Source organism: Pinus tabuliformis, chromosome 8 (genome assembly GCF_031772625.1).
Source record: "Pinus tabuliformis cultivar Carrire ecotype Pingquan chromosome 8, CPIR1, whole genome shotgun sequence".
NCBI classification, from domain to species: Eukaryota; Viridiplantae; Streptophyta; class Pinopsida; order Pinales; family Pinaceae; genus Pinus; species Pinus tabuliformis.
In genome coordinates, this window is record NC_142294.1 from 1467585998 (window position 1) to 1467597999 (window position 12002).

Genomic DNA, 12002 nt, shown 5'->3' on the forward strand with positions numbered 1-12002 from the left:
TATAGATCAAAACCTGATGAAGATAGCAACCGTCAGACTCCTGTATGTGTTCCCGCAGAAAGGCTTCGAGCTCATCAATATATATCCCAAATAAGGTGGGGGAGAGTGGGCACCCCTGCTTAACTCCAATCGTGCTCCGGATGAACTCAGACAGTCCCCCCACCGTGCGAAGACGGCCCAGGACAGACTCGTATAGACGCATAACAGCAATCAGCCGGGAGTTTGGGGTATTGGTGTCTTTGAGTCGCTATAGAAGATCCTCTCTCGGGACTGAATCAAAAGCCTTTCGGAAGTCCACAAAGCAGCAGTACACCTTCGAGGACCGGTGGCGTGCTTCCTTGATCACAGCACGGAGTGTAAAAATGTGGTCAATGGTCTGATGATCTGGCCTGAAACCAGCTTGGCCTCTGGCCCTGAGATCTCTTTCTTCAAAATCGCCTGAAAGCTTTCTATGGAGGATAGTAGCATAGAGTTTTGAGAATGTATGGCCCACCATAATTGTTCTGTAGTTGTTGGGGTCCGAGGTATCCCCTGACTTATGGATTGGATATATAATATGGTGGGACCATATGGGGGGGAACCCTTCTCGGACCACATGGTTGAAGAGATCTGCCAGGTATCCGACTAAGGGTCGGATGCCTTGGTTGAAAAATTCGGCTTGGAATCCTTCCTCGTCCGCTGCTTTGCTGCTATTCATCGCCCAGATGGCTTCCCTGACATCTTTATCAGTGAACAGGTGGCAGGAGAGGGGAGGGGATGTGACCTGGATCTGGGACTGTCCGGGAATGTCGTAGAGGCGGGAGGTGTGTGAGAACATGGAGACTGGATCGAGATCGGAGGGAGGAGGAGAGCGACGGGGGAGGATCTTGCCCCAGAATTGCTTGGGGGAATGGGTAAGGAGGGCGGAAAGCTCTCGTCTTTGTTGGGAGATGAACTGTCGTTTTTTGTGACGGAGGAGGCGACGGTAATTCTTTTGGATGGTAGAGTATGAGGGAAGGGACTGGCGGAAGGCTTGGCGGAGATCCTGGTGGAGGAGTTTACAATCTGTATCGTACCATTTGTTCATGGGGGAAGTTCCTGTCTTACGGGAGGTTGAGGGGGTTCGAATTGAGTGTGGAAAGGATTTAAGCGCCGACTCCCAGATTGCTGAGGAGAGACAGTGGTACTTATCGGAGACAGTCTCGAGACGGGAGAAGTCATCCGAGTCGGGGAGGATTTGTCTGAGTGAGGAGGAGAAAATGTCGGGGTCGCCCTCATCAAAACGGAAGATGGTTCTTCCTGGGGATTGGGGTGGGGGGTGGGTTGGTCGGGGGGGATCAAATTGAAGAGAAAGTGAAAGCAGTGCGTGGTCGGCTAGAGGGATGGGAGAAACAGAGAGATTCCGGATGAAAGGGAGCATTGCTCGACCGGTTAAGGCGTAATCCACCACACTAGCTCCTCCTCCGTGAGGTCTACACGTGAAGAAGTGGGATTCTGGGAAGCGCGAGAGGTCGTTCAGAATTATCAGATCATGCGATTCGCCCAGCTGTATAAGAAGTCTACCGTAGGCTGTGATGGGGCCCAGAGCGTCCTCCGAAGTCCTCTGTAAGCCTACTGAAGCCAGGTCAACACCCCTAGTGCAGAACACATCCTCGGACCGGTCATGGAGTGGGACCTGCTGGACCTTGGTACGGGCATTGAAATCCCCCATAATGATAATTTCTCCATCAGCTGAGTATTTAGTGATGTCTGGGTATATGTTGGTGAAGGGGTCCCTCTCTACACCATCGTGGATGGCAAACAGAGATGTGGTTGGGGGGAAGTAACAAACTGCAATAAAGATATCCCTCAAGGGTGGGGCTCCAGTTCTGATTCGGATCCACATGTATCTGGCATACTCATCTGTATTTGCCACTGTGACTCGGTCCCTGAGCCTGTCTTTGACTAGGCACGCTACTCCCCCTGATCCTCTGACTCCCCCTGAGCTCATTGTTTCCTGTCTACATACTGAATGCCATTGGTACCCTGTTATGTCTGGGAGAGGCCGAACTGGGCTCTCGTGGGTCTCTGTTACTAGAAGGATATCTGCTGACTCAAGGGCATCGTAGAGTAGCCCAGGCGAGGACCAAAAAGACCCATTTCCGTTCCAGCAGTGAATTGAAATCCCTGTTGTTCGGCGCCTCCCCAGGCGGACCCGTCATTTGGAACTGCCTGATCGAGGTGTCCATACTAGAGGGAAGGAGTCTCGAATGACCACACGGAGGTTCCTTATGACTGCCCATTTTCCCGCTTGTCTTGCTGCAGCCACTTGTTCCCTAGCCTGTTTGAGTTCAGCCACCTGTGCCCTAGTGAGATCCTCATCAAGGAATATCCTGTGTGGAAGGCCGAATAGCTTCCGTTTAGCTCGAAGAGCATAAAGGCGATCTGTGGTGTTATGGAATCGGATAAATAAGGTGGAGTCCTGTCCCAGCCAAGCTCTGTCTATATCTTATATCAGATATGTCGAGGGTGTCTCTCAAGAATCCTGAGGCCACCTCTATCGGATCTGCTGAAGAAAGAGGGAGAGGGAGACCTCTCACTTTGAGGTTTAGCTCTCTCGCTCTACGGGATCGCTCTTCCATGAGTTTGGCCTGTACAACTTCCTCTACTGCTGTGATAGGAGGGGATTTGTCTTTCCCCCGAACCACCTGTGCCCATGAGTTGATGTGTGTTTCTGTTTCTTGTCTGAGGGAATCCTGTTGTAAAATAATCTCCTCTTGCTTGTTCCTGATCTCCTGGATTTCTGCATGCAAAGTTGTCTCTGTGGGGTCTTCCTGCACTGATTTCCGAAGGGACAAGTTTTCCCCTTCCACAAAGGAAACTCTGTCATTGAGTGTGTTTACTTCGGCTCGGAGCTTGTCATTCTCAGTTTCAAGGGAATCTACCCGACGTAACAATTGTTTGATTTGAGATGTCCAGAAGGCGAAGTCTGACTCAATGGCAATGTCTCTGGGGCTATAGGTCTCTTCCGGTTGGTTAAGGCATTGGCGGAGGTAACTGGAAGGTCCTCTGTTGTTGAATGGGTTACTGAGGTGGATCTCGTGCTGTGGTTCCGTGTGTGTCTTCGGGGAACTCATATTTAACCTGTCATTTTAGAATTTGCAGGAGCAGATGAGGGTTTGCAGAGGTCGATGTGAGTTCGATGCTGTGAGCAGACGAGGGTTTGCAGAGGTCGATGTGAGTTCGATGCTGTGAGCAGACGAGGGTTTGCAGAGATGGGGGGCCGGCGTTATCTGATGGACGTCGTCGATTAGATGCTGGCCGACGCGGGCCGAGCAGGCAACCGCCGGTCGATCAGCCACGGGCCGTCGAGCAGACTCGGGCTTAAAGTTCGCGGGCCGTCGAGCAAGGGATGCGGGGAGCAGACGCAGGGATAGCAGACGCGGGGAGCAGGGGGGCAGCGACGTGGGGGAGAGCCGACGATGGCGGGGAGAGCAAACGCGGGGAGCAGGGAGCAGCGACGCGGGGAGGAGCCGACGCGGGCCGGCGGCGGGGAGAGCAGACTCGGGGAGCAGGGAGCGATGCGGGGGAGAGCCGACGGGGGCTGACGGCGGGGAGAGCAGACGCGGGGAGCAGGGAGCGATGCGGGGGAGAGCCGACGCGGGCTGACGGCGGGGAGAGCAGACGCGGGGAGCAGGAGCAGCGACGCGGGCCGACGGCGGGGAGAGCAGACGCGGGGAGCAGGACGCGGGCCGACGGCGGGGAGAGCAGACGCGGGGAGCAGGACGCGGGCCGACGATAAGCAAGAATGGATGTCCTTGGGGAAAGAAGACATGGTTATCAGAAACAACAAGGAGAATCCACAACAGTCAGAGTGCGTTGGAAATTTGGATGAATTCTGAATTGTTTTGTCTAGTTTGGTTCTAGGCTCTATGGAAAGAAATAACACATCTATTGCAAAACTATGATATTTCAGAACTGAGCACCTGTAGCACCATATTTTCAGACCTGTTGTGATCATTCTTTTGCAGATCTAGTGAAGTCTATTTTTGGACCTGTGTTCCTCTTCTCAAACCCGTGGAAATTGTTTGGCACCTCTTGAAAAGAAATTCGGACCTTAAGTGATATATAGTTGGAGATCCTTATTGGAAGCACTGTTTCAGAATTAGTTTACAGTGAAGTTTTTTTTTGGAGGAATAGTATTAAGTGAAGACCTTGCAAACAAAATTAAGATTGTTTTCATTGATAAACTTCAAAAAGTGCAATGTGATCTTCTTTGAACAGTCGGTGCAAACTTGGTGCAGTGTGGTGCTAACTCTTCTTGGGATGTGTGAAGACAGAACAGTTGGTGTATTATGGTGTAAATATCTTGATACAGTTGGCATGGTGCAAGAATTCTTGATGCTACAGTAAAGTTTTTATTTAGAAGTATTGGTGCCAAATTGATGAAGAAGTGTTGGTGAAGTACTGGTGACATTGGGTGCAAAAACATTGATGTAGAATTGATGAAGAAGTATGGTGCAAAATAGATGGTGCAGTATGGTGCAGAGTTGATGGTGCAGATTGGGTGATGAAGAATGGTGCAGTGTAGTAGGCTTAGTGCAGCATAGTGAAGAGACCTTGAAGACATCTTGAAGCACCCATTGAAGAGCTTGTGGAGAAATCTCTTGTTGGGAAAAACACTATGAAGACTCCCTTGAAAAGTTCTTGAAGAAGCCCTTGAAGAGGCTTAGAGCAGGTGCAGAACTTGGATTGCCTTTTGTAGACACCTTGAAGATCTTGAAGATAATGTTGAAGATGATGGTGCATTAGCCATCATGAGGTAGATTGAAAACATTGATTGGGTATTAGGAACAATAGTGGTGACACTTTCTGTATGACAAGGTTGTCATTGATGACGTGACGTAGAGAATACAGTGAAGTTGAAGATTGACAGGGCTTAGTGAAGAAGACTGTGGGAGCCGTGAAGTACAACTAAACATATCTTAATGAAGTGAAGCTGAGGGTTGGAGCCCAAGAGGTTGGAGCCTCGAAAAGACAAAGTTGGTGCCTTGAAGGATAGGGTTGGAGCCCAGAGGATCGGAGTCCTCAACAACCCAGGTCGAAGCCTGAACCAGATATAGGGTTGGAGCCCTTGAGGTCGGTGCCTCAAAATTGACAAGGTTGGAGCCTTGGAAGTCCAAGTCGGTGCTTGGCACATTACAGGTTGGAGCCTGGGGAATTGGTGATTGGTGTCTTCTTCTAGGGTTGGAGCCTTGCCTATACTGTACTTGATTCATTGTAAAGATTATATTAATAAAAGCATTTATTTCTATTGTTCATTTTGTGTTCTAAATATAAGTGATCTAACTGGTAAAAGTAACAATTGGAAAGAAATATTGATTCACCCCCCCTCTTAGTGTTTCCAATAGATTTTCATAGATATGATGGATGGAATAGGACGTCTGAGAATTGATTGTCTCTCCCTTTTTAAAGATTGTTGGATCTTTCTCCAACCTTCTAGAAGCACCTTTATTATTATTTTAATTGATAAAGTCACTAAGTGTTTTTTCTTATTTTCTCCAAGCGACTTTGCCTCGTCTATTTACTAATATTATAAAGTAGAGTTAGGAAAAATTTCTTGCCCACTTAACAATTTCCCCTTTTGTAGCCTAAAAGAGACGAGTTAGGCTAGTAGGAAAGACATCTCCATGCTCAAGTAATTGGGGACATTACAGTCCTCTGCACCCAAGATTGCTTGTCCTCAAGGAAGTGTAAACTTGGACGCTGAAGTATTTCCTCCCCTTCCCATGTTGCGTCCTCTATTGGTATATCCTTCCATCCAACAAGTTATTCCTTGATGATCCTATTTCTCAATCTCCTCTATCATCTCTAGTATCTCTGTCAGAACCAATACCAATTTTCCTTCCTCGTCCAAAGGAGACAACTCGAATGAAGATATGACTTGCTACCCCAATGCTTTCTTCAAACAAGACACGTGGAATACATTATATATCTTACTCCCTTCTGGAAGCTGTAACTCATAGGCTACCTCTCCCACTATTTTGGTGGTGTGTATGGCCCATAAAATCATGGCTTCGGCTTCTTTGCCCCTTTTCGATTGAGCGTGGACTGTTTATAAGGATGTAGGCACAAATATACTATGTCTCCCTTATCGAAACTCCTCTCGATCTGATGTCTATCAACATAAAATTTTTGTTGATTCTGTGTTGTATGTAAATTGTCCTTGAGAGCTTTGAGGATGCCTTGGCTCTCTTGGATCCAATCCTTAGACTTCGGGGCCCGATTGTATCCAAATACTAGCTCTGCAAATGAAAGGGCATCGTAACCATATAGAGCCCTGAATGGCAGCATCCCAATTGATATGTGATATGTGGTATTATAGCAATATTGTTCGTTGTGCCACCATTTCACCCAAGCCTTCTGCTTCCTTGTCACATGGTTCCTCAAGTAACCCTCTAGCCATTTGTTAACTATCTTTGTTTGCTTGTCGGTATGGGGGTGATAACTTGTGTTGGGTGTGAGATTTGTACCCACTAATCTGAAGATTTCTTGCCAAAATCTGCCCATAAATTTGCTATCTTTGTCAGTAACAATGGTGTAAACCTCCCGGAAGAATAACTCCACTACTTGAGCCACTGAATACCTAGAAGGGATCACAAAAAAAGGGGTGAACTTAGTCAACTTGTCCACCACAACATTGATGCAATCTCTCCCCTATACTAATGGTAACCCTGTGATGAAATCCATCGAGATGCTCTTTGACCTTTGCACTAGGATAGGCAATGGTTGAAGCAAGCTTGTTTGATGAGTGTGATCATCTTTGTTCTGCTAGAACATACCACACTCATGAACATATCTCACGATGTCCTCCTTGAACCCTTCCACGAGAATCTCTCTCTAATGGTCCTATAAGTCTTGAGGAATCCTGGATGCCCTGCCAATGGAGAATCATGTGCTACATGCATAATCTTCTCTTTCAGCTGAGACTCGGGAACCAAGTAAATCTTGTCCTTGTAGTAAATGATGTCATCGACCACCTTGTACTTGTCATCCTATAGCTGACGATCCAAGATCTCACAATCCAACTTGTCATTCAAGTATTCCACTAGAAGGTGGGATCTCCAATCCACCAAGATATCCATGAGAGAAAATGTTGTTGGACTCCTAAATAAGGCATTTGCAACCACATTGTTAATGCCCTTTACATATTCTGTCTTGAAATCATATCCTTGGATCTCGCTGACCCACTTTTGTTCCCTGTCATTAAGTTCCTTTTGGTCTAGAAGAAACTTGAGACTGTTATGATTGGTCTTCACCTTGAACTTGTTTCCTACATGTATGGCCTAAACTTGGCCTATGCATGCATAATGGCCAACATTTCCTTCTCATAGATGGAATAGAAGTTTTCATAATCTCTGAGCTTCTTGCTTTCAAATGCAATGGGATGATTATTCTACATCAAAACTCCTCCTATTCCTTCCCTTAAGGCATCACACTCAAGAACAAATGGTTGCGTAAAATTTGGTAAGGCTACCACAGGTAATGTGCTCATCACCTCCTTGAGCTGCTCAAAGGATCCGTGTGTTGTGTTAGTCCAAACAAAAGAACCTTTCTTGGTGAGGTTTGTAAGAGGTACTGCCAATTGAGAAAACCCCTTAACATACCGCTTGTAATATGTGCAAAGGACTAAGAAACCTTTCCACATCATCACATGCCTGGGAGTTGGCCACTCAATAATAGCTCAGATCTTCTTTTGGTGTACCTGGTACCGTTCAAACTAGCAAGGGGTTCTAGAGGGGCACTTGCTAGGTCAAGAGCAACAATGAAGCTAAAGCTCACTGTCACCATAGCTAAAGCTTCCTACTCTTTATGAACTTTCATCGATGGGAGGAGACCCGATATATATAGAGAATCACTTATGGAGGATAGATCAACTAAGATGGATGTGAAGTGATCTCGAGTACCCTTTCTAAGGAGAGACTCAAGAGTGGGACTTGCTTTTTAATCAAGGTACAGATTCTTCTAGGAAAAGGAGATGAGGATTTAAGAGCTAGGTTTAAGGAGTGTGAATTGTGAAGGAGCTTCCCAATCCCTAAAATCCTTATGGAACTTGGCTCCTCGAGTGGTTTTTGAAGAATTAACTTTGATGAGGTATGGGACCACACGAGTCCAAGTTGACGCAGACCAGGTCAATAGGAGGTAGTTTAGCAACCAATGATGAACTTGACCTAAACGAGGAGGAGAAGGGGATCGAAGAAATCATTTTCAGCCTAGGGAAACTTAGGGCAAAAACCAATCTCAAGGCTAGGTCTTGGGATATCTCACAATCCCACTGTCGGAATTCCCTCAAATTTGGAGGAGGCCTAGGAGACACACCAACGCAATAGAGGCCAAGAGATCAAAGCTTTTCTATGGGTGGTTTGTCAGGAAAATGATGCCCTAGGATCCCTAATGTGACTAGACCTAGAATAAAGAAAGAAAGGTGAAGAAAAATGATTCTTTAAGTGATCACCTTATGGTATATGAGTGCTTAATCCTTTGGGGAGATTGGATTCAAGAAGAATATGAGAATGGACTTTGTTTCTAGGTCAAGGAGGCTTCAAGGACAACTTCACTTGTCATTAGGGCAAAGGTGTTAAGTTTAGACATGTTCTATGCTAGAGCAATTTATTTCAATTTTCACAGTTAGCTCAATATCTTTTCCAAATTAGCAATCACATTAGCATTAAAGTAAATTGTAGATAGAACATAAATATAAATCACATAAGACAAGCCAAGACAAGAGGACACAAGATGTGGCGCTAGCCAGGGACAAACCCCAATGTGGGGAAACCCTTGATCAATTCTCCTTATATGTTCTTCAATAGTTCAGCAGAGAGAGATAGTACATTGACAACTGATGTCAACACTTTGACTTATCTAGATGAGAGCATAGATCATCTTTAAGAAGATGATACATGAAATCAGTTGAAGACATGTTGCTTCAATTGATTCTACAAGGTGAATCCTTCACCTACCACTGTGTTGCATCTCGTCATCATGCTGCACCTCATCGTGCTGGACCATGCTGCACCTCACCGTGCTACACCATGTTGCATCCATCATCACAATGCTAGACCTTATGACCGCTGCACCTAATGTTGTACTGCTGTCCCATGCGTCATTATTGAACCATGTTGTCCATGTTAGGTGTCCCATTGCTTGTTTGCTGTCCCTTGCATGCTTGGTGTACTTGCTGCTAAGTACCATACAGCTGTCCCAATGTTAGTTTGTTGTCCCTTGCATGCTGTTGTACCATTGTGCCACTGTGGCACAATGTCATGGCTGTCCCATTGTGCTTTGCCATACCATAACAACACCATGAATTTGCTGCACTAAATACTAGTTGTCCCATGTTGTACCATTGTACCATTGTTGTCCCGTTGTGCACTATATGCCATTGACCATTTTTGTCCCATTGTTGTACCATATGCTGCACCAAGTTTCCTTTGCTGCCCCATTGCTTATCATTGCAGCACCATGTAGCATTGTTGTCCCACTGCTGCACCATACTTCACCAAGTTGCCTTTGCTGTCCCATTGCTTATCATTGCTGCACCATGTAGCATTGTTGTCCCACTGTTGCACCATACTTCACCAAGTTGCCTTTGATGTCCCATTGCTTATCATTGCAACAACATGTAGCATTGTTGTCCCACTGTTGCACCATGCTTCACCAAGTTGCCTTTGCTGTCCCATTGCTTATCGTTGCAACACCATGTAGCATTGGTGTCCCACTGCTGCACCATACTTCTTGTTGTCCATACTGCGGCACCATACATCTTACTGTGATATACTATGCTGTCTATAATGTTACAACATTCATCATAAGACTTGGATCTATCATTCATGACTGTGATTGAATCCAAACGACAGATAGAGCATCCTTATTTAGAACAACATTAAGGATAGCTGAAGGTGTAGCTTCTTTATCTCAGCATTTACGTGTGAGAGCATTCCTTCCATGACAGCAATGGTATTCATTTCATGACTGCGTATAGGATAAGGGCTTTTCCTTTCATGATAGCAAGGGCATTCGATGTGTAGAGCACTTCTTCTAGGACAACGTTTAGGTGCCATCTCCATTAGGCAGTGTAGAGACTAGGTTCAAGGCATCTCTTCTCCTTAGACCTGCGGGTAGGGTTTCTCCATAGGGTAGTGTTATGGCTTCTCCATAGGGAAATGTAGGGCTTGCTGTTAGGCCTCCTTCACCGTGCTAGATCTCCCTTTACTTCTGCGTCTTGGGCTTCTTCATTAGGGCAGCGTAGAGCCTGGGGCACTCCCTCTAGATTAGGGCAACGTTATCCCTTAGGATCTCTCCTCCTACTAAAACCCACAGAAAAGTAGAGAGGAAGAGATCCCAAGTGTGTTGAAATGACTTGAAGGCCACCTCTATTTATACTAAAACGTTGAGCACAAGTGGGGTTTATTTGGTTGCTGGCTGACTTTGTCGAATTGTCCCATAACACAAATAAATTCATATCTCCATGAATACTTATCGGAATCAGATGATCTTTAGGTCAATCCTACACCTTTCGATTAGAGGGATCCAAAAAAAATATCAGTTGCCATTAATAAGATGACCCACATGGAGTTTGGCCCTAGTTGCCAATTTTAACACTCCCTCTCAACTAGGGAAACTCCATCCACTGATCCATATGTCCAATTGTACTATCTCTACCGTTAGTGCCTTGCACTCCTCTGCTCTGCTAAACCATGAAGAAGAAGAATTGATCGAGAATGTCTCATACCATTCTCTACTGACCCGAAGTCAGTTCCATATGAAGAGAGTGTGTCATATCACTCTTATTGACCTGAAGTCAGTTTTATTGATCCCAAATCAATATCACAAGAAAGTGTCTCAAAGAACTCATACTGATCCCAGATCAATGGAGGTCATCCTAGTATAGGGAGTATGGTAGATACAACGATGCGTCCATCGATAGTACTACTATGGTCCCTAACCCCATTTCCTTGCTCATTGATCAGATGAGAGGTACTTCCCATGAGTCCCAGACTGCATGGGTAGGATGCCTCGACAAGAGAACTAATCATCATGTCCCAAAGTCGCCACGGGGTACCACAAGGGAAGGTTGAGCCATTCACCTTGTACATAGCGCACCATTAGGGGAGGGTGAGTCGCCCTATGGTCGTGTGTTGCTCTAGTAAGTACCCCAAGCCCCCTCTAGAGCTCTCAGAGCTCAATGCATGCAACATGCAGGACCCTTATAAGAAGGTCTCTCAACGACTCCAAGTCGTTCGAGAAAGTCACAGATTTGACCTTTCATCGGGGCTTTGACAAAATGTTTGCGACTTGTACATCAATCTCAATGCGATGGAGCCTCCTTGATCATCGACATACCATATCCCAGATAAGGTAGTATCTGATGTCTATCTGCTGGAGCAATCATCGAATACGAGATTCCTCAATAATCGAATCCCCCCTGGTTGTCATAGAGAATCAAAGTGGTATTCATCATGTGTACAAATAGCTCATTGAAGAGCTTCCACAACTAGTAGACTTCACACGAGATCATACTCATAGCTATGTATTCGGTCTCAACGGTGCTTATAGAAACCGACTTCTGCTTCCTGCTCATCCATGATATCGAAGTAGAATCCAAAGGGGACTAGCATTGAGAAGTGCTCTAGTGATCCTCCACACTGCCTGCCCAGTCAACATTCGAATAATCATGCAGCTTCATATTTTTGGCAGTGTATCTCAATTCATGAGAGATTGTGCCTCGAAGATATCTCAGAAGATTCTTGGAACCAATCTAGTGAGGCTCAACCAAATATGAGCTCACCATGCTAACAACAAAACATATATCCAAATGGAAGTTCATCAAGAACATCAATGCAAATGATTTTATGAAATTCAAGGGCATTTCCCAAATCTGGTCTGTCATTACCACCATATAACTTCTGAAAGTTAATATCCTCAAGGTAGTCACTGGCTTGCAGTTTACCATTCCACATTTGTAATCCAACTCCCTCTTACTT

At 45.7% G+C, this 12002-nt stretch overlaps 1 protein-coding gene across 1 annotated transcript; it reads right to left on the reverse strand.

Annotated features, from left to right (window-relative positions):
- Positions 1-247: 247 nt before the first annotated feature.
- On the reverse strand, positions 248-1969 carry LOC149241348 (uncharacterized). The gene has a single exon (XM_089370516.1). The coding sequence runs from the start codon at positions 1967-1969 to the stop codon at positions 248-250; it is 1722 nt and encodes a 573-aa protein (XP_089226642.1).
- Positions 1970-12002: the final 10033 nt, after the last annotated feature.

Bases quoted from the DNA above. Each gene is read 5' to 3' on its own strand.
- LOC149241348 (XM_089370516.1), bottom strand. From the start codon at position 1,969: ATGAGCTCAGGGGGAGTCAGAGGATCAGGGGGAGTAGCGTGCCTAGTC.